The following is a 26,811-nucleotide window of genomic DNA, read 5'->3' as shown; positions in this document are numbered from 1 at the left end:
TCTTAACCCTCTATTTCCGGGGGGGCATGGCAAGATGGCGTAGAGTCTAGACGTGCAATCTCGACATCTCTGGCCAGACTGTTAAATACCTGTTTTTTTAACCCTTTGTTTTCAAGTTTAAACTTTTTAAATTTTAGTTTAAAGTATTAAAGAATTATTATGGCCACTAATGGTAAAAGACTAAACCTCAAGTTCATAAGAAGTTACATTTTCGAAGTGTTGAAGATTTGGGGCCTAGACGACTTGATAAAACCCCAGGCTCAATCTCTTCATTGTCTAAATCCCAAAGACTGCTTATGGGGGCTGAAAAAAATGTCTACTACTCACCAAGTGAAGGATGGCGCTGGAATTACCCGTTCTCCGGAAGAAGGTGCGTGTTCCCAAGAAGTGGACCCCGATTTGGAAAGCCTTTCGATTTCAATGGAGGGAGCACACAGGAAGACGACTCCATTGTTGGAAATGCATCAGGTAGCATTTCAATCTGAAGAAATCGTTTTTCTTCATGAATTGATGAAAAAACAATGAGATAAGGGGGGAGACCAGCGGCGACCCCCTGAGGAAGTTGGGGTGCCGTCGCTGGGAGTCCAGACCCGCAGTAAAAGAATTTTAAATGCCTTCTGTTGAGTTGCAGCAGAAGCTGCAGTTACCTTATTCTGCCACTATGTCAGAGAGAGAGCAGAGATGAGCTTTACTGAATCACAGTGTATGCAATTAAATGAATTTATTCAAGCTGTTATAAAACCTTTGTTGACATCTCAAATGAATGAAATGGCTCAAATGAATGCTGGTATAAGTTCAGTATTAAATATGGTTAAGACATGTGTGGATGCATCTTATGAAGAATTTAAAAAATTTCAGACTGCTTTTTTGGACTGTAAACAACAAGTGACTTCTAACACGGAAAAAGTGTTGAAGGTGGAAAAATCAATCATAGAATTAGGAGAAAGTGAGAAGGAACTAGAAAGAAAAATAGATTATTTGGAGAATCAAAGCAGAAGGAATAATGTGAAAATTGTTGGTTTGCCAGAAGGTATAGAAGGACAAGATCCTCTTCGTTTCTTTAAAGACTGGATTCCGCAAATTTTTCTCTGGGGGTTTGGTACTGGACCATAGAGTTTAAGAAGAACACCCTCAGCTGGTCAACCACCGAGACCGGTAATAATTCGATGTTTGAGTTATTTGGACAGAGAAGCAATACTTCGACTTGCAGTACAAAATGCGAGACAACGACAAACCCCATTATTGATTCAGAATAGCAGTCTTTTTTTATCCTGATTTGAGTCAAGGGGTCATTCAACATCGACGTCGATTCAATCCAGTTAAAGAAGTTTTGTGGCGTAAAGGTTATAAGTCTACTTTTTGTTACCTTGCAGTGTTGAAGGTGTTTTATGGAGACTATCAATTTTGGTTTTTTCAAACTGATCATGAAGCAATGATTTTTGCTGATTCATTGCCAGATGTAAGAGGACAAAGACGTAGTCCACCATTGCCTCCTAAAGAAAAATCTGGTTGCTCTGGAAATGGAAGGAATGGCAGAAATGGGAAAAACAGGAATGGAAAGAGTCTACCTGCTTCTGAAATGGGATCTTCGAGATTGGAATCTTCTGGATGAAAAGAAGAATTTTCTTATTCTTTTTTTTGTTATTATGATATTTTGATGTTATTGATTGTTTGGTTGGGGAGGGAGAGATTTGCACTAAGTTATTTACTAGTCATCAGCCACTGATGGGTGACCCACACCCAATTTTTGTTTAGGGGATTACTACCTTAGTAGTTTTTTTTTGGGGGGGGGGGGCTTTTCTTTTTTTTTCTTTTTTTTTTCTTTATTATTTCTTTATTTTTATTTTTTTAGTTTTTAATTTGTGATTTTTTTTATTGGAGGGCCTATATACGTTGATTTGAGTTTTTATATAAAGATATTATTGGTATTTAGTAATAATAGTAGATATGTCAAAGTTGAGGTTTGCTACTTTTAATGTTCGAGGATTAAATAGTACGATTAAACATAAGCGAGTAGTGGCGTATATTAAGAAAATGAAAATTGATATTGCTTTTTTACAAGAAACACATTTGAATGTGAAGGAAAGTATGAAATTAAAGAGGGACTGGGTTGGGCATGTATATTCTTCTTCATTTAATTCTAGGGCTAAAGGTTTAGCAATTTTGATACATAAAAATTTATCTTTTGAATTACAATCAATGGAGGAAAAGGCAGGATATATTCTTAAATTGAATTGTAAGATTTTGGACTTTACTTAATATTTATGCCCCAAATGCAGATGATGAAATATTTATTTCAGATGCATTTTTATGTTTGGATCAGGATAATGATAATATTTTAGTTGGTGGTGATTTTAATTACGTTTTGGAACCTTTATTAGATAAATTTCCGAAGAGAGTTAAAAAATCCAAGTTGGCAATTCAGGTCTAAGCGTTGATGAAAGATCTTAATTTAGTAGATATTTGGAGATGTCTTAATCCAACAGAGAAAGATTTTTCCTTTTATTCATCTAGACATGAATCGTTTTCAAGGATTGACTTCTTTTTAGTATCGGCACATTTACAAGGGAAAATACAACAAGTGGAATATAAAAGTAGGGTGATTTCAGATAATTCTTTGTTATATTTTGCTTATGAAACTTCTGATAAAATTCAAATAGCTTATTATTGGAGATTTAATACAATGTTGTTAAAAAATATGGAATTTATTAATTTTTTGAAAAAAGCAAATTAATTTTTTTTTGAAAGAAAATTCTAATTCTGTTCAAAGTAAGTTTGTATTATGGAATTCTATGAAAGCCCATTTGAGAGGACAAATATTTAGTTATATTTCTAAAATAAAAAAAGAATCAATTAAATCAGAGTCTTGAATTAGAGAAACAGATAGATGAGTTAGAAAAGGAATTTCAGAAAGATGCTACAGAAGATCAGAAAATAGAATTATCTAGGCTGAAATTTAAATATAATACTTTGCAATCTTATCAATTTGAATGTGCGATTAATAGGACTAAACAACGGTATTATGAATGGGGAGAGAAAACACATAAGGTATTGGCGTGGCAATTAAAGAAAGAACAGATATCGAGGACTATTAATGCTGTTAGACGGAATTCTCATACTTATAAACCTCGTGAGATTAATTATGAATTTTATTCATATTATAAAATGTTATATACATCTGAAGGAAAACAGGAAACTGGATCGATTGATCTTTTTTTTTAATCACAGTTGAATTTACTGATATTAGAGGATGGAGATATACAGGAGTTAGAAGAACCATGTACTGATTCTGAAATTAAATAGGCTATGCTGGAAATGCTGAATGGTAAATCGCCTGGTGATGATGGATTTTCGGTTGAATTTTATAAAAATTTTTTATGATGATTTATCTACAGTGTTGGGGATGTTGATTCATATTGATCAAATAGGTTTTATAAAGGATAGATATGCTTCAGATAACATTTTGCGCGTGATTAGTTTGATTAATAGATTTCAACAAACTTTAGATCACCCAATGGCGATATCCTTAGATGCAGAAAAAGCATTTGATAGAGTTGAATGGAATAGTTTAAAGTTTTGGAGAAATTTAAGTTTGGTCCTTCTTTTATTGGTTGGAAACCTGTAGCTAGAGTATTGACGAATGGTTTGATTTTGGAATTTTTTAAGTTAACTTGATCAACTCGTCAAGGTTGTCCTTTATCACCAGCTTTGTTTGCGTTAGTGATTGAACCTTTAGCACAGTTGATAAAACAAAATACACAGATGCAAGGTATGAAAGTTTTAGATGAGGAGTATAAAATTAATTTATTTGCTGATGATGTATTGGTGTATTTAATAAACCCAGCTCAGTCACTTTTACATTTGAAGGAATGTTTAATCCAATATGGATGTCTTTCTGGATATAAAGTTAATTGGGGAAAAAATGAAATATTACCCTAAGTGAAGGAGATTATTCAGTTTATAAGAATATTATTAATTTGGAGGACTGATCAAATTAAATATTTGGGTATAATTTTGAATGTTAATTATCAATCTTTATATAAATTAAATTATGCTCCGCTAATTAAAAATAAAACTGATTTAATTAAATGGAAAGATTTACCTATTAATTTAATGGGAAGGATAAATACAATTAAGATTAATATCTTTCCGCGTATACAATATTTGTTTCAATCTATTCCGTATTTACTTGATAAAATTTTTTTTTGAGATTTGAATAAAATGGTTAGGGAGTTTTTATGGAGGGGTAAATTTTTGAGAGTAGCTTTGAATAAATTAACTTGGAAATATGAGTTAGGGGGACTACGTTTACCACATTTTCAAAATTATTATGAGGCAGCCCAACTTAAATTTATTAGTTCATTGATGGATTTGGTACGGCCTCCAAGTTGGGCTAAAATTGAGATGGCAAGTATTTCTGAATTTGAAATACATCAATTTTTGTTTAGGTGGAATATACATTTGTTACAACAATATGTGCCTATACTAAAACATTTAATGAAGTTATGGATAAGGAAAAATAAAATGATAGACTCTAGGGGTAAATTATTGGCTTTGACTCCGTTGTATAATAATCAACTTAATTCTTTTTCAATACATAATCAAAGTTTATTGCATTGGAGATTTAAAGATGTGAAAAATTTGGGAGATTGTTTTAAAGAGGGCAAGTTTTTATCTTTTAATCAGATGAGGGAAGATTTTGGTATTGATAAGAATTCTTTATTTCTTTATTATCAAATTCGATCTTTGGTAAAATGTATGTTTGGTAGAGATATGATTTTACCTAAAATGACTAAATTTGAGACTTTTCTTATGAAGTTACCAGAGAAGGGTTATATTTCATTTATGTATCAAATATTACAGGATGGTATGGATAACTAGATTGATAAATGCACATTATGCAATGATTAATTACAATTTTTTACATCAATTATATTTGACACCTGAAAAATTTTTAAAAATATGGTTTTAATGAATCAGATTTGTGTTTTAGATGTGGTGATACGGTTGGAACTTTTTTTCATGCTGTTTGGTTATGTATACATATACAATCTTTTTGGAAGAAAATTCAATCGTTTTTAGAATACCTGTATAAGATTAAAATAGTTTTAGATCCAACAGTATTTTTATTGGGTAGTTTGAAACCTCTGAAAGGTTTGGGATTAGATAATTTCCAGCTTGCTTTTGTATATTTAGCTTTATCCGTAGCGAAAAAATGTATTGCTAGTACGTGGAAAGATACAAATATGATTGATATTAATAGATGGCATAATGAGATGAAATATTGTTTAATAATGGAAAAAATTACGTATGTTTCGCGTGATAATTATAATTTTAAAATTAATAAATGGCTGTAATACTCGGAATATTTACATTTCAATTTATATTGATTAGATTTTAATATGTATATTTAACTTTTTCTTTAACATTCTTTCATTTTTCTTTTTTTTTATGGCTCTCCTTAGGAGAGTTGGCTGAAGGGGGGGGGGTTCTTTTCTTTTTTTTCTCTCTATAGATATATATAAAATAACGTTCATGTTCATGTTTAATTGCTGTATATGTCACATATTATTTGTTTTTTTGAACGAATAAATAAAGTTTAAAAAAAAACCCTCTATTTCCATAGTTATACCATTTGTGCAAAATTCTAGCATACAATGTTTAGTTTGCCATCCTTGATCTTTTATCACAAGATGTCATTGTCCATTGAATAAAGAAATATAGTATAAGAGTGGAAACATTTTGTTTCAATGATAAAAAGACAATATATTATAGGGTTTACAGTGTACAGGTATACCCCACTTTACAAATACTCTTATTACGAAAATTCGCTTTTACAAAGAAAGCTGTGTTTGTTTTTATGAAAGGATTTGAATGGGTTTTCGCTCTTATGAAAATAGCCTCCAACAGTAGTGAATGGGTCTTTGCTTTATGCCATTTCAGCTTATAGGTTTCATAGAAATGCTCTAGTTTTGTAAAGCGGGATACACCTGTATAGAGTTTGGTCTCTCTGCCCAAAGGATACATTTATGATAGGAGTACAGTGAAGAGTACAGTGAAGTACAGTGAAGGAGGAAAAACCCAACACCCAACCCCAACCAACCAATTTTCCCTTGCAACCGCTGCAATCGTGTCTGCCTGTCCCGCATCGGACTGGTCAGCCACAAACGAGCCTGCAGCTGACGTGGACTTTTTTACCCCCTCCATAAATCTTCGTCCGCGAAGCCAAGCCAAAGACAGTGAAGATTCAGCAGATTGATTGCTGGGAAGGACTTATGTCAAAAGCGAGGTTATATGCACAATATTTATGCCCTGCTAGAGTTTAGAAGAATGAGTGATGGCTTACAGAAATATAATTCTTGTACGACTAGCCAGAGCGCGGAGTTAATGACAGGTAACTATTTCAAAATAAGGAATTAGCTGAATGCTGGAGGAATGGCTTTGTTCATTGGATTTTGTAAATCTGTGAAAACTAAAATAAAGTACTCCAAAAAAAAGTTAGCCAATCAGGAGAGAGATGAAAACGAACTCTTTCATCCAGAGGGTCCAGAGGTTCTGTAGCTAAAGGAACAGTAAATGATTTGTCACTGAGTATATTTGTAACAGATTGAAATATTTTTAATTATTAAAGAAATCAACCATGATCTCACGGAGTGGTAGAGCATATACGTGGAGCCAATGACCTGCTCCTATTTTTATTTTCTGATGGTTGAACCAAAAATGTACAATTATGATGCACAATCCTTTCTGGAAATAATGCACAAATTCTGCATGTTCAACATTTAGAATTCCCTTTCAGGCTTCCATGTTCTAATGTTACGATTTAATGATAAGTATGCATTAACCCTAAATGACCCTGTTCAGTAACAACCCTGTAAATAATGTCATCTTGCATGTTATTAGTTTTTCAATTGAGAGAAAAATATGTTATTTACAGTGGTTGGTGGGCATACCCTTGATATTTTCACAGCAGCCACGTTCAAGATAGACACGAAGAATCATGATGGTGAATGATAAAGCTCGGCTTGTGAAAGTTTAAAATTGCTCCTGCTCAGCATGCAAGCAGTGATATATGGAGAAAGGATTCTTTTTATTGCAGATATAATGCCAAACTAATGTATCTCAATGTATAATAAATTTGTGACATCACAATAAGCAGCTGTTTGGAAGCAATAGGTGATTTTGGATTTGGTTCCCACAGCACACCACCAATGGGGGTTTATTTGCCCAGGAGAATAAAGTGATTAGTCAACAACTTCATTATCATCGTTACGCCACTAACTTACTTGCAAGCAGATATAACATTACTACAAGTTTGATTTAGCAATATTAAAATTCTTCGATGAAAGTTGTAGACTGGAACATGTCAAAGCACGTGGACAGAGCACCATAAAATGATTTTATTATTACTTGCCACTTGAAGGGAATTTTAGGCAAGAGTCATTTTCAAATGGAGTTATCCCACCATGTACTCTACTGGAAGCATGTAATGGAGAACAAAAATCCAAAGCCTTTATTTTATAAAGTTGCAATAGACCAGTGGTAAAATAGTAGCAGTATTGGAAGGATGTTTTTTCAGATTGGAGACCTGTTACCAGTGATATATTACAGGGGTCAAATCTGGGTCTTCTGTTGATTGTCAACTGATTTGGATGGAATCTAGTTAGCACGAGTGGTGGACAGTGGGGAAGGATAACCAAGTTTACAACAGGATCTAGATCAGTTCGGAAGGTGAGTCAAGGAGTGGGAAATGAAATTCATCTCTAACAAGCATGAGGTGTTGCCCGTTGGTACGTCAAATTAGGGCAGTGCTTAAACAGTAAATGGCAAAGCCTTGAGAAGTGTTGCAGAACAGTGAGATCTAGAGTATAGGTGCTCAGTTCCTTGAAAGTGGCAACTCAGGTGGACTAGATGAAGGGGGTGTTTGGCATGCTGGACTTCATTGGACTGGATATTGAGTACAAAAGTCGGGACAACATGATTCAGCTGTACAAAACATTGGTGAGAACATACTTGGTCTGGTTGCCCAGCTGTAAGAACAACATCAATAAATTGGAAGGAATGCAGAAGAGATTCACCAGGTTTTGCCACAGCTGGAGGGGTTAAGTTACAGGAAGAGTTTGGATAATTGTGTCTTTATTCCATAGAGTGTGGAACACTGAGGGTGATCTTAAAGAGGTTTACAAAATCATGAGGGGCATTTATAAAGTTAATGCTCAGTCATTTTCCCTGGGTGAATGATAATAGAATTAGAGGGCATAGGTTTTACAGTGAGAGGGGAAAGATTTAACTTTTTCATTCAGAGGTTGGTCCATTTCTGAAACAAGCTGCCAAGGAAAACTGTACAAGCAGGCACAATAATAACACTCAAAACACATTTCAACAGATTTATGGATAACTAGGGCTTAGAAGGATGTGGACCAAATAAATGCAAATGAGACTAGCCCAGAATACCAACTTTGTCAGGATGGACAGCTGGGCTGAAGAGCTACATAACTTCACAAATAGATCAGTAACTTTTCTAATAAAATGTTTTCTCATGACATCTAAGTATGTAAATGAGTGGAATTCTATTTCAAGCCAATAGGTATTCTTTAATTAACATCAGTACAACAAATGACCTAGCTATTACAATGCTACTGCTGTGTGAGCCAACTGAATAGGTGGCCTCATTTCCTACTTTCCTATGACTATCATGTCAAATATACTAAAGTTGCTGTATAATCCTTTATGTTACAACCATATGGTTGTAATAGACATCCATTTTATTTCTATGAAGGTTTGATATTTCAAACTTTCTTTTATCTCAATTCAGAACAATTCCTTTTTATTTTAAAGACAACAGCACGGTTACAGGCCTTTTGGCCCATGCTGCCCAATTTATACCCGATTAACCTTCAAACCCAGTACGTTTTGAACGGTGAGAAGAAACCGGAGCCCCCAGGGAAAACCCACGAGACATGGGGAGAACATACAAACCCCTTACAGTCAGCATGGGATTTGAACCCCAGCTGGTGCTGTAAAGGCGTTGCGTTAACCGTGACTGAGATCATTCTTGGTCCTGACTGCAGTGCGCTAAAACAATCCATCAGATCGGACAGATTAGACAATTACATTTTTGAAACAATTGCAATAAATTATCAGTATGCAAGATAGGAAATGAACCTTGAATCAGAGTGCTAAAAGAAGCTGGTGACCCATGGAGTGCTTGAAAATAATTCTGTCATCCAATACCACAGGAGGATGATCATGTAAGCATGGAGACTAGGAAATGTTCTGCCAACTAAATGAAAGTAAGCAATCCTAAATAGTATTTCACTGAATCTTTAAGTGATGATGGAAGTTGAAGAGGTCAATTTCACAAATTATTTTGTGAAAACTATACCAAGGGACATGTTTGTATTGAAGGCACTTCAGAGGAGTGTTATTAGCGTGGTTCCCAATGGTTTTTATGAGGAAAGAATGATCTTACAAGTTACTCTCAGTGACTTTAAAACATTGAAATTAACAAATAATATTATATCAAGAAGGGGCTTAATAAGGTATTATAGTGAAAGCATATTCATCCTCCTAAGGCGACACAGAACTTAACACGGTACCAAGGGAAATTGGTCCAAAAGATGTGACCTCATGGGATTCAAAAAAATTAAGCAAATTGGATGCATAACTGGGTTGGTGATAGGAGAGCCTTGTACATGTGACTGTCCTCCAACAACGAATATTATTGTAGGGAGAAAAAAAGAGAGACTGCAGATGCTGGAATCAGAAACGAAAGATTCAGAAGTTGGAAGAATTCAGTGAGAAAGGAGCACCTATTGATATAAAAAGTGGAAGTCGATGTTTTGGGCCAAGACCCTTTATCAGGGTTGTACATTATTGTGCCTCACGTCTCTCACAGATGCATCTGAGAAACCATGACCACAAGTTTAACCCTCCTTACATAGTACCCATAGTAAAATTTAAACTTGGGCACCCCATTTTAGTGATGTTTCAGTACACAATGTAATAAAATTACTTATTTTTCAACACTCTCAGCATTCCCAGATAAGAATATTCTTAATGACACTGAAGAAATTTGACATCATTCACTTGATTAACATCCTAAACACTTTGCAATGACAAAAGGCACCATCATTATTCCAGATCAGCACTGAAGCCTGACAAGAGGGAAACAGATACATAGGAACACAAACACTTGCAGGTTCCCTTCCAAGATCCTGAATTGGAAATATTTTACCATTGTAGGAATACTTGCATCTAAAGGATGGCAGTATTTCAAAAACAGCTCATACCAACTTCTCAAAACCAATTTGGAATGGGAAATAAAGGCATGTCATAGTATCCCAAATAACATTGAACAGAGAAAATCCTTGACACATCTGAATATTACATATAAAAGACATGATCCATTTGACAGCATTGGATAAGTTTTAAAATTACATATGTACTTAAGTTTGGGACCTGATAATCATCCTTTTTAACAGATAACAAGAGGACTAATGATTTTATTTTGAATGGGCTAAAACAAATTGCTATTATTTCGCTGAAGTCCTTTAATATTTTGCAAAGAAGGATCTTTTAGTCACTTTTTTTCCATTTTTGTTAAGAGTAAATTAATCACAGTATCTTCAGGCATATTTTCTCATTGAGAAGATGAATCTGGAGAAAGAGCAGAATCTACGAGATACTACGTAATATTCACTAAAAATTCAAATACATTCAACACCTTGTATGTTAAGGGAACAGGTACAATTTCCAAGACTTGAACTCTATTGGTATTGAACATTGTACCATTTTGAGAGAGCAAACCTCAATCCTTATACTTACATTGTTGCTCAATTGCCAGCTTATACTGGTAATAATTGTAATATTCCCCTCCAAACAGAAAGGAAAATTTGGGGTTTTCTTTCTGCTTCTCCATTGTCATCTTCTCGAATTCTGGACCATTCCGGGCCACAAACTGTGCCAGTTTGTCGATAACGTTCCTCAACTCCTGGTCTGTAACAATAAAAAACATTATAATGCACTCACTGTATCTAAATCTCAAATGGTCTTAACCAAAAGTGCTGGCACAAGATCAAAATAATTTCAGATTTTCGAACCCTGGATGTTATTTCAATTGATTGTCTTCAATGTGGGCTCCTGAAAAACATTAAGATGGATAAGTTCCAAGGGCCTGATGGAATCCATCCCAGGTTACTCAGAGAGGGACAGGACAGGTGACAAACGGTGGAGCACTTTGGGATCAGAAACCATATTTTTATTAATTTGAAAATTATGGAAAAAGTTTGGACTGGTCAAAGTTAAAATCCTAAATTGAGGCAAGGCTCATTTTGATGCCATTATATAGGAACTTGCAAAGATTGATTGGGAGATGCTGTTGGCAGATAAAGGGATCTTATGTTAGTGCGAGGCTTTTAAAAGTGAGTCAAGGAGTTTAGGGAAGTAGATTTCAGATTTATTGTCAAAATACAAACATCACAGCTCTGAGATTCTTTTTATGTGGGTAAGGCAGAATTACCACTTATTGGTAGTGCAAAAAACTTAAATATGCAAACAAATAAAGAACTATGTAAACAAGAGAAATTTTAAAAAAATCAATAAAGTGCACAAGTAAGAGTCATTATATTAATCCCCAGTTGAGTTTGTTGTGGATTGATCTGATGTTCCTGAACCTGGGTGGTGTGAGTCTTGTGGCATCTATATTTCTTTCCTGATGGCAGCAGTGAGAACAGGGTGGTGTGAATCCTTGATGATTGCTGCAACTCACAGATATGAGTTTTTTTTTTGAAGGGGTGACAAAAAGGATTGACGAGGCCAGCACAATTAACTTTGTCTACATGGACTATAGCAAAGATTTTAACAAGCTCGCATAAGGTAGACTAGTTCAGAAAATAAGATCACGTGGGATCCATTGTAAACTGGCCAATTTGATTCAAAATTGGCAAGAGGGTGGAGGTGGGAGGTAATTTTTCAGATAGGCCTGTGACCAGTGGTGTGTTGCTTGGCCCACTGTTATTTGTCAGCTAAATGAACAATTTGGATGACAATGAAATTAACATGGTTAGTACATTTGTGGATGAGACCACAATTTGTGGTCCAGTTAAAAGTGAGGAAGGCTATTACATAGCTTCTTCTCAGGTGAACCAAGATACAGTAAAAAGCTTTGCATGCTATCCAGGCAAGTCAACCCATACTTAAGAACAGCAGGCAGTGCAATAATAATACAAAAGCTCAGAGTGATGTGTTACAGTAAGTCAAAGAGTGCAGTATATAGTGTTATAAAGACAAAGTGCAGGGAATAGAGAGAAACAAGTTAAAAGAGTTGTGGTAAACCACTGTTGCACTACAATTGGCCACTGCCAGCTGGACACGTCTCCCGAGAACAATCCTATTCTTTATCCCTTGCATGCTTCTCTGTCTTCCTGCCATGATCAGTTGATGAGGTTGGTTGGTAGTCCAGTCTATAGTCAATAAAAGTCTACCAGTTTCACAACTTCAGTCCTTTGTGGTAATTGATGGTGCATCAAGAGTGCATCAAAAGTCATTATAGTCTTTTACCAATGAGTGGTTCATTTAAGAGTATGATACTGCAGGAAAGAAAGTGTTGTTGGATCTGGGAGGTTAGTCCTTTCAACCTCAATCTTCTACCCAATGTAAGGGGGTTGGGGGTGGAAAGAAGAGAATGTGAATGGGGTGGAATGTGTCCTTTAATATATTGGCAGCTTACCCAAGAGAGCAGGAGATATGGACAGAGTTAAAAGAAGGAGAACAGAGTCAATAGAAGGACATTCACTTGAAAGACGGCTTAAGGTGTGTTCACAACTGTAGGATTACAATAGGATCTAGATCAACTGAGGAAGTGGGCCAAAGAATGGATAATGGAATTTAACTTGGACAACTGTCAGATATTTCATTTTGGTAAATTAAACCAGGGCACGACTTGCACAAATACTGATACCATCCTGGGGAGTGTTCTGGAAAAGGGAACAGTCTTGCAGGGAGTGAGGCTGTTCAACGATTATAGAAACATGCAAATTATTTTTATATGTTTATCTTGGATTGCTATGAAAATATGTAATTTGTGTGTAGGGTGCACTTTGTGTGTGTGATGGAGTTATGGGAGATTGGATGCATGGGAACTTTTTTTTCTAGGAGCACAGTAGACTGAGGGCTGACTTTATAGAGGAATATAATTCGTAACGATAAGCATGATCGTGGACATTTTCTTAGGGTAAGGGAATTCAAAACTGGGGGAGGGTGAACAATTGTAAAGTGAAAGGGTAAAGTTTTAAAAAGTGACTCAAGAAGCAATGTTTTTCACACACAGTTGTGGCAGGTACACAAAATGAGCTGACAGAGGAAGCTATAGAAGTGGATACAATTGTGACATTTAAAAGACATTTAGATAGATAGATAAAAAGGTTTAAAGGCATACAGGCCAAACGCTGGCAGACGGAACTAGCTCAGATAGACAACATGGTTGGCATGAATGAGCTGGCCTGTTTCCATGTTGTATACAGATATACACAGTCAATCTTTTTCCCCCAGGGTGGGAATGTCAAAATCCAAGAAACATAACTGTAAGGGAAGAGGGGGTACATTTACAGGGGATTCACTAAATTGTTGTTTTTAGAGTGGTAGGGGCCAGGAGAGGTAATGGAAACTGTTATGATAACAATATTTAAGAAAATAAATATTTAGACAGGTTCATGAATAGGCAGAGAATGGAGGGATATAAAGTACATGCCAGCAAATGTGGTCAGTTTAATTTAACATCATGGTCAGCACTGAAATGATGGGCCGAAGGGCCTGGCTTTTCATGCCTTGTTATTTATGTTCCAACACCATGCTTTAACTTACCACAAAATTCTGGATCCATCCACAATTCTGAAACATTAACTTTATGTCCAGTAACATGGAATATGTAACAGGACAGCACAGAGTCTATTCAGCCGATGATGTTTGCCAGATTAAACCAAATCTCTTCTGCCTCCACAAGATCCACATGCCTCCATTCCAATTTGTGAAAAAAACTCACCATACATATCTCCTTTCAACTTTCCCCTTCTTACCTTAAACACAAATCCTCCAGTTTTCACTCTGGGACAAATATCCTCACTATCTACCTATTAATGCCTCTCATCATCTAATAAACTTTTATTGGGCCTCCTCTCAGCTCTCGATGCTCCTGAGAAAACAATTTAAATTTGTCTAAAGTAAAATATGAAACTCTGCAGACACCGCGATTGAAGTAAAAACAATGCTGGGGAAACTCAGCAGGTCAGTGTCCTTTACATAGCAAAGATAAAGAAACATAACTGATGTTTCAGGCCCTTAATCAAGGTAGTTGATTTTCTATCCTTTTAATCCCATTTTCCTGTTTTATCCCCATATTCTTTGATTCCCTTCTAAATTTAAAAGAATTGATCAATATGCTAAAGAAATCTGCAGGAACTGGCCAAAGAGTCACATCTCACTCTGGCCTTCTGGCCACTCTGGATCTTTATATTTCCAATGGCCGTCGAGTCATCAACCATCTTAACTTCATCACTCCCCTCACTTATTCTAACCTCACCCTCTCAAATGCTCACTATCTCCACATCAATCCAACTTCACTATCAAACCAGCAGACACTGATGATGCTGGTACACTGACCTCTACCTTGCTGAGACCAGACGACAGCTCTCAGACAGCTCCTCTTATTTACCCCTTGAGCAGGACCCCACCACGAAAAATCAAGCCTCTGTCTCACACATCATCCCTGACCTCATCACTTTTGGTCATCCCACAGAATCTAACTTCATTGTTTCCCAACCCTGCACTGCCCTTTTCTATCTCCTATCCAAAATCCACAAACCCACTTGTTCCATTAGACCCATTGTTTCTGCATGCCCCTGCCCCGCTGAACTGGTATCGTCTTAACTCGGCACATTTAGTTCCCTGGTCCATCCCTACCAGCCTTCAGCCATGACACCTCACATGCCCTCCATCACTTCAAGCTCACTATCATCTGATTGCATATATGTAACCTGACAAAACAGTGCATCTCTGGACCATAGTGCACACACACAGACAAACAGTACACCACACAAATGATATATAAATGTAGCAATATATACAAAAATAATTTATGGGTTTCTAGGATTGTTCAACAGTCTCTCTGCCTACGGGAAGAAGCTATTTGCCAGCCTGGCAATCCTAGTTTTTATGCTCCTGTACTCTTCCTTGAGGTAGTGTCAAAGATACTGCAGGGTGGACGGTAAGGATCCTCAATGACCTTCTTTAAGCATTGTTCCCTGTAGATATCTTCAATTGAGATAAGGAAGACCCCAGTAATCTTCTGGTTTGTAGCTACCATACTATTGTGTGCCTGTAGAACATTAGGACAGTGCTCTCGTCAATCCCTTAGGAAGTGTAAGCACTGCTGTGCTTCCTGTCTAATGAGGTGCTGTGGATCCAGGATACACCACCCATTAAATGGATGCCAAGGAACTGTGTGCTCCCCACTCGGTCTATGGCAGAGCCATTGATGTGTAATTAGGAGTAGTCCTCTGTTCTCCTGAAGTCCATAATCATCTCCTTTGCTTTGTCCATGTTTTGACTCAAGTTGTTGCCCTTGCATGACTGTACAAGCCTTTCAACCTCCTCTCTTGTTGTCATGTTGAGTTCAGACATGCTTGTTATAAAAATGACCTTGAGCCTGGAGTCGCATTCGTAGCTGGTTTTATTTTACCATACACTGAGTGAATATCTACACGCGCAGGCTTTTCCCTGCTAGTCCCGAGCATCTCTCTCCAAGATGAAGAAGACCCACCCCATGATGTCATAGGCCTGCTCGATGTCCCACCATTAGTGTTATACCACATTCCACTAACTTTGCGTTCAAAGCCCCCTTTTCTGTGGCTTCACCCGCGACAGTTACCTTTACGCATTCCGATACAAATACACATACAAACATTTACAATTTACAAGTCTTTCTTGACTCTGGGTGTTTTACAGTCTCTGCAGATTAAGTTTCTGCAAGCTCTTTATTTCTCGTCCTGATCTCATTCTTGTTATGTCAGGCGAACTCTGTGGTTCAGTCAGAAGAGTCTCTGGACCTGCCTTTGCAGGAGGGTCCATTTCCGGGCTCTGCTCTTGTTGCTTTTCATCTGGTATGGGAATGAGATGTTGGTGATTCTGTCTCACTCTCAAGTGTCCCTTGTGGTCCACTAACCACATACAACCGTGGACAGTGGTGCACAGAAGTTACTGTATCTTGCTGTCTTGCATCAGACATCCATACCTCATCTCCTGGTGCCAGCTTTTCCAGGTTGCTTGTTCTGTGTCTCTCGTTATACCATTTTGCATTCTTACACGTCTTCTCCCTCTCCCCATTCTGGAGTTGTAGCAGGACTGGGAGTTCCAGCTGCAACCTCTCTGGAAAGGTTGGTAGAGTTGTGCGAAGATGACGTTCCATTAGCAATTGGGCTGGACTGTAGCCATTGCTCAGTGCACGGTGAGGGTCTTTTGCTTTCTTGAGCAGGTTCTTTTCTGTTTGTACTGCTCGCTCTGCTTCATCATTGCTTTGTGAATACTTAGGGCTACTGGTCACATGTTTGAACCTGTAATCCGCTGCGAAGGCTTTCATGTTTTGTCCAGGGAATCGTGGACCGTTGTCACTTATTAACATCTCTGGAATGCCATGCTGTACAAACATTGATTTTAAATGAACAATTATATCGGTAGTTCATGTCAGGATGAGTTTGTGCAATTTCTATGAATTAGAGAAATAATCCACCACTAAGTATGTGTTCTCTCCAAGAGCGAATAAGTCTGTGCCAAGTTTTTGCCATGGCCTGACAGGGAATTTACTTGGCATCAGCAGTTCTCTTACGTTTGTCCTTTCCTGGATGTTCTCTCTGCATCTCAAGATAATCTCGCTTATTTGATTACTCAGACCTGGCCACCACACTATTTGATTGGCACGTACCCGGCACTTTACAACCCCCTGGTGGCCCTCATCTATTTTCTTGAGTACCTTGTTCTGCACGTTAGCCAGAACAATTGATCTTGTACCACGCAGGAGTAGTCCATTCTGCACACTCAGAACGGCCCTCTCTTGCCAGTAGTGTTTGACTGATCCTTGTAACAGGTTTCTGTCTGGCTAGCCTCCAATACAGTATTTCATGACCTGCACGCATACACGGTCAGTGCATAGGTGCTCTCAGGGGTCTGTCAGGTATCTCGCTTGTTGGGAGGTTTTCCATCACTGTCTCTACATGAATATTGGTGTCCTCCATGAGGTGTTTGTCAACTCTCATGGTTCCGCCTTGTAGTGAGGAGCGAGAGAGTGTATCTGCAGTTGTAAGGTTCCTCCCAGGTGTCTGTGTGAGGCCGATGAGACCAACTGCTGTTGATGCCATACCTGGCAATACATTTGTGAGTTAGCAGTGTGAACAGCAGTGGGCTGAGCACACAGTCCTGAGGTGCGCCAGTGCTCACTATGATGAGACTTGAGATTCTGCTGCCAGACTGTGGACAGACTGTGGTCTTTCAATCAAGAAGTCCAGGATCCAGTGGCAGAAAACTGCTAAGTCCCAGAGAGGACAGTTTATCCACCAGCCTCTTCCCCTGCAAAGCCAATATCTAATCTAATTTACTGCCTCATCCCAAATACCAAGCGTCTGAACTTCTTGACCAACCTCCCAAGTGGGACCTCATTAAAGGCTTTAAGTCCATATAGACCACTCCCTTCAATCTTTTTAGGGTCTAAAATGGATAATGTTGAAAATGAATATAAAGAGATTTTGCTGCCAACCCAGACAGACTGTGGTCTTTCAATCAAGAAGTCTAGGATCCAGTTGCAGAAAACTGCTAAGTCCCAGAGAGGACAGTTTATCCACCAGCCTCTAAGGAATGACTGTGTTGATTGTTGAGCTGAATTCAATGAACGACAGCCTAGCATGCAATACATTGTTCTCTAGGTGGGTCAGGATGGAGTAGATCAGAGTTATTACATTGTTTGCGGATTGATTTGGCTGATAGGCAAACTGGAATGGTCCATTCTTGCAGGTAGATGTACTTTGATATGCTTCATTACCAGTACTCAAAGCACTTCATGATCACAGACGTCAGTGCCATTGGATGGTAGTCATTTAGTCCAGCTACCGTCACTCTGTTGAGCACTGGGATGATGGTGGTTGCCTTGAATCCTGTGGGGACAATAGACTGCTGGAGTGAGAGATTGAAGATGTCCAGTAGGATCTCAGTCAGCTGGGCCACATAGTCCCTCAGCACCCAACCAAGTATGTTATCTGGTCCTGCTGCTTTATGTGGATTTACCCTGGATAGGATCCTCCTCACTTCAGATGTGGCTATCCAGGGTACTTGTTTCTCAGGTGGCTTTCTTTAGCAACATGTTGTTTCTGCATTAAACTGTGAATTGAAGGTGCCACCTACAGCATGATCCCACCACCAGACACATCTACCCTTCTCCTCCCTACTCTGTCTTCCACAGAAACCACTCCCTCATCAACACAGCCCTTTGCACTAATAAACACCTTAGCATCTACCCTGTAACCCCAGGAAATGCTACAAACACCCACACCACCATTTGGGTCCCCAAACAGTCCTTCCAAATGAAGAATGTTGTAAATCTGCAGGGGTCAATATACTGCATCCAGTGCTCCCATTGTGGCATCCTCAACATTGGAGAGATTGGAGCAGACTGGGAGATCATTTCCTTGAGCATCTTCACTCTTTCTGCTGCAATAACAATGACTGTCCAATGGCCAACATTTTAATTGCACACCCCATTCCCACACCAGCATGTTTGTCCATGGCCTCAAGTACTGCCAAACCAAAGCCACCAGTAAATTGGAGATTCAACACCTAATGTTCCATCTGGGCATTCTGCTGTCTCTCTCTCTCCCCTATCCCTCTGTCTTTTCTTCCAGCTCCTCCACACCCTAGCCCATCATTTCCCACCATTTTTTTTCCTTTGCCCCTACCCATATCCCCTAATGATCTCTTGCCTATTGGCCTGTGCTCCTCCTCTCGCCATTAACCTTGTATTCAACCCCCTGCCTGCTCTTTGCTCATACCTCATTGAAGGGCTCAGGCCTGACACGTTAATTATGTCCCTTTGCTTCCTACAGATGCTGCATGACCTGCTGAGTTTACCCAGCACTTTTGTATATTGCAAAGAGTCATAAGTCTGCACACTACAGTATTCACTTCTTAAGGCAGTAGTGCACCTTGTAAAGTTCAAAATCAGAATGGAGTTACATGGCATAATGTCTTTCTTAAGCTTTGAGAAAATTAGATACTATAATAAAGGTAGAAAATTTCAATTTGTGAAGATGTGAAGCCCGTTCTTAGAATATTATGATTAGAAGAATTAAGAACTCTGAAGAGTCCACTCTCTGGAAGTCGCTATCTGATTCCAAACCTCCTTTTATATAACTAACAATGAACTTGATTGGGGGGGGGGGGGTAGATTAGTTTTATTTTTACCCAAATAACTTTATAAATGGGTTTATTACGTAAATTAAGATTGTTAATTGCTTTGTTTTTCATATGAATAGGCAACTGGCTAACGCTGTTATATTATTCTTTCTGATTTTCCTTATGTGATATGATTGATTGTATATCTCATTTGACTGTGTATACAAGTTTATATATTAAACTCAATAAAAATATTTTAAAAAGAAAATCAGAACGGGCGTCAGATTTGTGGCAAGTGGTTAAAAAGAGCCAAAAATGAAACTGTACAAACCACGTTAGTGGAAAACTAGTTGGCATAATCTGAATCAGCTGCTGTAGTAACAATTCACGAGGGTTTATCTTTGACAAATGTCCTCTTTAAAGGCCGTCCCAGCCCTCCGAGCCTGAGCTTGGCTCTCTGATCCCGCAGATGAGGGCGGCCAAAACCCACTGCCCGCGCTCCATCACCGACTCATCTTTGCCCATGCGCAAATGCCTCCAGCGTCAGCAATGTGCCTGGCCCGAATTACGCGCACATGCGCAAAACCGAAGACGAGCTCCACGCGCACGCGCACTGGAGACAGCGGGGCCGTCCCTGGCCAATCGGACAGCCCGTGGAAGGGCCCGGACGTGGGAATACAATAAAACTGATCGCGTTCACAAGCATCAGCGGGCTTACGACCTGCCACGTTTGGGCACTCACCCTCAGGAGGCACCGGTATGTCCATGGCTGCGGCCCGCTCTCTCTCCACGCTTCCAGGGACCGTTTTTAAGCCACCATGTCACGCACCCACCACAGCAGCGGCTAACCGGAAGGGAACCTGGTTGACGGCAGGGACTGCACGACACCGGTGCGTAACCCCACCCCCTTGCACATGCGCACTGCCGGCCGTCTGCCGCCTTGGGGCGGAATGTGTTTGGATAAAGGTGGTCGGTGTTAAAGTAGAAACACAAAGCTGGAGATACCAAAGGTTAAAAAAAATATTGAACTCTTCATCAAGGTGTGGAAAAATGTCGGCAGGCGTCCGGATAAAAGAGTGGGTGGTTGCAAAGGCAGGAGGTGCTAGGTTAGGTTGGGAGGGGGAGGGGAGGGAGGGGAGGGGAGGGAGGGGGAGGGGAGGGGGAGGGGAGGGGGAGGGGAGGGGAGGGGGAGGGGAGGGGGAGGGGAGGGGGAGGGGGAGGGGGAGGGGGAGGGGAGGGGAGGGGGAGGGGGGGGAGGGGGAGGGGAGGGAGGGGGAGGGGAGGGGAGGGGGGGAGAGACAGCAGAAAGTAAGGGGAGGATGGAACGCTGACTGCAGGGAGCCGGGAGAACTGGAAAGGGTAAGAGAAAACCCTTATAGAGGACAGACAGAGTGTGAAGAGATGTAACTGTGGGAATTGGAGGGTTTGTAGAAAATGCATGTTGAGAGTTTGAATGTTAATGTCCATGTGGTGAAGATGCTTCCAAAAGCACTATTGGCTGAGGAATTCCAGGAGCATTGATTCATTTGCAAGGCAGGGTATTCTGTGAATCCAAGATGCATATGTTGCCACGTGGCTACTACTTGTCTTCTAAATTAATAATGATTGTGGTTTGAAAAGTGCTTTTGGCTAATTTCTGTTGTAGTTGATGCACAACACAGTCATACTGTACAGGTGAAGGAAAGGGTGAGTAGCTAGATGGTAGTTTGGTTGCCCAACAAGAAAATTACCTTCTCCTGGATGGCCTCAAGCTTCTACAGGAGCTGTTCCCAGTGTGATCCCAACGGATCCTCTGGGGGCCGCAGTTCGTTTAAGTAAAGGCCTTGTTTTCACCACACGTGACAAATGTTTTTTTATTTAATCGGTAGGAGAGACGGATAGTAGAAACCAAAACTTGAATGCTTCATAGGGAAGGGAGCCCATAAACTTTGAGTCCTAAGGAGGACATAGCTTTAAAAAAAAGTAGAGAAAGTCTTTTCTAGAACACTGTTGTGCTCATCCCTGTACATTTCTGTCTCAGACATGTTGCCAAGGCTTTGACAAAACACTCAGTATTTTGATAGTGGGGAATTCATATGATTGTACCAGGGAGATAGACATTCAATAACTTTTGTGATGTTGCTATTACCAGATCTGAGGAACACAGGAACAGGAGAAGGCTCTTCGGTGTATTCAGTGCTCATGATGTGGCCTCCTCTACATGGGCAAAACCAAGCACAGACTAGGTAACTGTTTTGTAGGTGTGACCCTCCAATGTCATATGCAGTTGTAACATGGCATCTCAACTCTTGTACTTAGTGCCCCATTCAATGAAGGCAATCAAGTCAGAGACCATCTTCGCCACTTTGTTTCTATTGCCACTACCAGGGAACTATGTATTTGTGCTTCTAGGTCTCTCTGTTCTGAAACACACCTCACTGTGTTCGGACTGCCCTGGTTTAACTTCCCAAAATGCATCATTTCACACTTGTCCCAGTTGATCCAGATCTTGTTGTAGTCTGTTGGAGAATTCAAATTCCACAACCTCCAAAGTAGAGTTTGCCAACTTATTTTCCGAATACAATTTCAAGAATATAACCATTCCCCAAAACACAAAAAAAAATGGATGGAGTAGTTCATTTGGGCCCTTATCTTTTTTGGTACCACATTCTTGAAAAACCATTCCTAGCTGAAAACCTAGCCATTTCTGCAGCCTTCATTGGGAGAGAAGGCCATACTTAAATCTTAGTCTTAAATGGTCTTTGTAATTTTGACCAAGGATGGTCATTGTTCGCAGGATACAGGCATACTGTATATACAGGGAGAATTTAGCAAAACGTTAGAATCTGAATTAATCGTCATGAACAGGTCACAAACTTTTGTTTTGCAGCAGCATCAACAGGTACAAATTGCTGTAGATTTCATTTTTTTTTAAATTAGTGCAAAAGAAGAGAAAAAGTGTCTGTAGTTCATTATCTATTCAAAAATCTGATGGCAGAAGAGAAGTGGTTTGGTAACGTTGATTGTTCATTTTCAGGCTCCTGTCCCTCCCTCCTTCCTGATGGTAAAAACGAGAAGATGGTATGGCCTGTTTGGTGAGGGCCTTTGAGAATAGAGTCTGCTTTCTTGAGCTTGTTGTAGATGTCCTTAATGGCGTGAAGGCTAATGCCCATGATGGCACAGCTCCATGGAGCCTTTTCCTGTCCTGTGCATTGGCACCTCTTTACAAGAGGTGTAAAGAGGTGTAACCTCTTGATAATCTGGCAAGCACAACATATTATACAGAAAGCTATAACAATGAGAATGAGATCAGTCGCCCAGTGTATGACATTTGCCCAGCATCCCCTCAAGTGAACCAAATGGCCACCACTTTCCTCATGAGGTGTTATACTGGAGGAACTCGTCCCTAGAATTTTGAATTGTAGCATCAAGTCCCAGATGTGATCGTCCAAGTGGGTGATGTTCCTTGACTCATCAGGGATATAGATAGGTGCAGCACTCCTTTCCAATTACAGCACAGGTACCTTCATCAGCAGCGAGTAGGTAATCCAGGGCCATCCGATTCTGCAGGATGACCATCAGTTTTGCTGCCATTCAGGTCAGGGCATCTCCAGTATGTGGCCGTGCCATTGTCATTTCTTTAGCCAGCATCTCAAGCTCACTGGTCATCTAGATGACCTCACTGGACAATCAGGCCATGCAATACCTGGAAAAGTCTATCATGCAATTGTTTTGAGTGAGAGAACAGATTCAATGGGTCTCAAAAGAAAGAACTCTGAACAAAGTCTGACAGTAAATTACTTTATTTACAGAAGTCGCATATGGGAAGATCACAACGGGCGTCCTCAGGACCATGCGCAACAACATTTCCCTTCTGAGGGGGATCTCCTCGGATCTTGGGGGGGGATCTCCTCGGATCTTGGGGGGGGGTTTGGTGTCTTCCAAGTCAGGAGGTGGTGGGACAGTGGGGACCCTCCCCCGCCCTTGGCCAGTGGACCATGTATTTAACTGGTCCACAGCATGCTCAACCACCCCTGCAGTGTGTAGAAGGGTGTTAGCATGCATTATTTTCTCCTTAAGCAGGCTGTTCATTCTCTCAATTAGCACTGATGCCTGTGGGTGGTAGGGTGTGGAACAGCCACGAGATCCCAGCCTCAGTAGCCAAGTTCTGAGCTATAGCCCCAGCAAATTGCGAGCCATAATTGGACTGTACCTCCCACGGGACTCCAGGGATTGAGGAGAGGTACTGCAATCCTTTGGTGATGTTATTATGGTCAGCGCTCTCACAGGACACTGAAGTATGTGTCCACCATCGTCAGGGGATACTTTTTCATTTGGTCATGGGAGCAGTCCAATAAAATCAAACTGCCATATGTGAACCACTCCTGGGCCCTGGTGAAGGTGACCTGGTGGCCAACCCCATGGCTTCACCTGCTGACAGATAGGGCAAATGAGCAACAGTAGTCTTACATTGATCCATTGTCAGGGCAACCCTGAATTGTTCTGCCCTACGCCGGGTACCGTTGGCCCCTAAAAGCCTACTTTAGCAGTGTGCCCATGCAGCTAGCACACTGAGGTTGATTTCATGCGGAGAAGTGGTGGCACAGCATATTTTGGCAGCCTGGTCCACAGTGGCATTGCATACAGCCTCATCCATATTTCTGTGTGCATGGGTGTCCACATGGTGTACCACACATGGTGATCCCAAATAAAACACCAGTGTTCCTGTCCCCAGAAAGGATGTCTGTGCATTTCCCATCCCATCTCGTGCCACTGCCATCGGGTAAGTTCGGCAAATTGACTGGACCCACCCTCTCCCTCTGGTTAAAATTTTCCCGTGGCAGGATGAATCACCACCACTTTCCACTATTGGTTCTCTCCTCACCAGCAGTTGGAGCCATCTGTGAACCAGGCATGCATTTTTTGCTGGGGTCAAGGGAGTCAAAGGTTAGGCTCAGGGGAGGGTTGGATTTCGGGCAGATCTGGGGCTGGGTCCTGGGCCTGTGGGAAGGACGTGACCTGCTCGTGGAAGTGGCTGACCCCTTCTGATCGGTGATATACCACTTCCATTTTACTATAAGAGGACCGCTCGCAAGACCCTGTGTGGGTGCAGTTGGGGACTTGACCCATCACATTATAGGTAGGTGAAGGCAAAATACAACAAGGTCGGTGCCTGTTTGATGCTCAGTGGTGAGGAGCGCCAGATAGCAGGAAAGCAACTGGCACTTGAATGGCTGTAGCAGGTGATGGCTTTGGGCAGAGATTTAGTATAGAAACCCGTGCATATCTTCTGCCAGAGACTCCATTTGGCAATTGTCTCACTGGTCGAGACCTGTATTTCAAAAGGGACACCTACCTGACAGGGAGCAAGTGGCAGTGCTTGTTCAACAGCTTGATTTGCTGTTTCAAAAGCAGTCTTGTTGTTTGGGTCCCCATAGGAATGTGGCCTTCTTATGTGAGACCCAATAGAGTGGTCTAAGGAACATGGTAAGGTTGGTTATATGCTGCTGCCATTAATCTAGGAGGCCCACGAAGCTCTGGGTGTCAGTTTTGTTTGAGGGCACCAGTGGCGTATCTGGGGAGGGTGTACCTGCTCCCCACCATGGTCTGATGCTGCCGATGCCAACCTCCCGGCTCCGGTCTGACGCTGCCGCCTCGTCCACACTCCAGTCTGACACCACCACCTCTCCCCGCTCTGGTCCGATGCTCCCATAAAATCAATGCATCCTGCCACTCAACCACTGATTCACCATCTGATATGTGTCGTAGCACGTTTTTTTATGTGCTCACCCCCCACCCCTAATTTTAGAACCTGGCTAGGCCACTGGAGGGTACACCAAAATTCAAAATCTTATTCTTATTCTTGGCAGACTCGGGAATATCTCTTTGGTCTGAGTGCCATTATATTCTGAGGAACAGGACATTCTGGCTGGGGCCCTACACCGCTGGAGAAGGACGTCATCGATATATTGAGTAATTGACACCTTTGGGGGAGTTGAATGCTTTGTAAATCATGGGAGATTAAACCATGGCAGATAGTAGGGCTATGAATATAGCTTTGAGGTAAATGCAAAGTTCCTGGAAGTCAGGATGAAGGAGTCTGGAGAAGGCATTAGTTAAATCGACCACTGCATACCAAGGATTATCTGTGTGCCCTGCATTTGGCATGGTGGCAGCAGGGGGCGGGGGGAGACTTGTTAAGATGCTTGTAATGCACCGTCATGTGTCACATCCCATTCTTTTTGTGGATGGGCCACTTGAAGCGAGAGGCTGCGGGTCTAATGATGCTGGCCTGGACAGCCTCAGTAGTCTTTGTGACCTCCCGGTACTCTGTACAACCTGCTACAGACGACCTTGGAGGGAGGGGGAACAAACGATTGGTTCCCTTTTAACTGCTCCAACTACATGTGACCCCAAATGTGAACTTGTCTTTGTTAGTGTAAAGGGACTGTCCTTTACGACATTAATCCCCTGGATACATTCATGTAATGACACTATTAAAACTGTTATGAGTCAGGGATGTTGGTTCCTGATGGCCATGACTTCCTTTGCAGGAACAAGGGAACACTCTGACTCCTCTATATACATCTGCATTCCTTTCCACCTGACAAGGTTGCCTGGGATGATGATGTGTGGTGCACCTGTGCCATTCACCTGTCTCCATTTCCCCCCTTACCCAATATACATCTACAGGTACATGTGGCCTCAGGTCACCCAGACAGGAGAGGGCAATGGAACAGATGCATCGGGGCCTCTGGCCTTCATCCTATGGGAGGGGGGTAGATATCTGCTACCCTGTGGGTGGTTTCCTGCTGGCAGAGATGGGACATTTCCCGTCTCAGCAGGTCTGTGAGCTCAGTTTTGAGGGCAGGAGAGATTTTCAAATGGGGGAAGGGCAGAGGCTGTGTCAGTATTGGGAGCAGTCCGTGGTGATGGGATATTGGGGGCGCCCCCTTTGTCTGGCTTAATTCCAGGATGGGTGTCGGTTTTCCCCTGGCAACATCTTCCCCTCCCCCCTGCATTGCTCCTTGTACAATCCACTCCAGGTCCAGGTATAACTTTACGTGTGAAACAAGAAGTGTCTTCAACCTTCGTTTCTGCCCTATAGACTTGGATGGGTGCTGCCCACTGCAAACATTCTAGCCCTTCCAGGAGGTATCCCTCATAGTCTTCCTATTAGCTGGTCCCATGAGGGGCAGGACCACCGACCTCAAATCGGGTCACGTGGTAATGTCCCATTAGCGCGCTAGTCACCCTGGTGTTCTCTTAAAAAGTTCCGGTTGCAGGCTCCTTCATATATGCCATTCACTACTACCTTGGAGCCTTTACTGTCTGTGTTCCATTGCTTCTTCTTTTTCTTTGGCTTGGCTTCGCGGACGAAGATTTATGGAGGGGGTAAAA

The 26,811-nt window shown here is 40.8% G+C and overlaps 1 protein-coding gene and 1 long non-coding RNA gene across 8 annotated transcripts in view; one reads left to right on the top strand and one right to left on the bottom strand.

The window, feature by feature from the left end:
• Positions 1 to 20,517, bottom strand: part of cherp (calcium homeostasis endoplasmic reticulum protein) — a 78,435-nt gene extending 57,918 nt beyond the window's left edge. For 3 of the 7 annotated variants that reach the window (XM_069928452.1, XM_069928454.1, XM_069928455.1), the window contains exons 1-2: positions 20,174 to 20,517; positions 10,828 to 10,998 (exon numbers count right to left, since the gene is read on the bottom strand). In XM_069928452.1, coding sequence (XP_069784553.1) covers positions 10,828 to 10,998; positions 20,174 to 20,198 — 196 coding nt within the window. In that variant the 5' untranslated portion in view covers positions 20,199 to 20,517. Of the gene's footprint in view, positions 1 to 10,827; positions 10,999 to 19,762; positions 19,929 to 20,173 lie in introns of those variants that run through there. The other 4 variants (XM_069928453.1, XM_069928456.1, XM_069928457.1 and 1 more) reach the window with 3 other exon arrangements.
• LOC138758898 (uncharacterized) lies at positions 20,338 to 26,811 on the top strand. The gene is made up of 3 exons (XR_011354529.1): positions 20,338 to 20,471; positions 21,563 to 21,656; positions 25,281 to 26,811. It is a non-coding gene; the product is annotated as an uncharacterized lncRNA (long non-coding RNA).

The sequence above is a fragment of the Narcine bancroftii genome, chromosome 3 (assembly GCF_036971445.1).
Source record: "Narcine bancroftii isolate sNarBan1 chromosome 3, sNarBan1.hap1, whole genome shotgun sequence".
Lineage (NCBI taxonomy): Eukaryota > Metazoa > Chordata > Chondrichthyes > Torpediniformes > Narcinidae > Narcine > Narcine bancroftii.
Note: the sequence above shows the minus strand (reverse complement) of the source record. Positions and strands in the feature narration are given on the sequence as shown.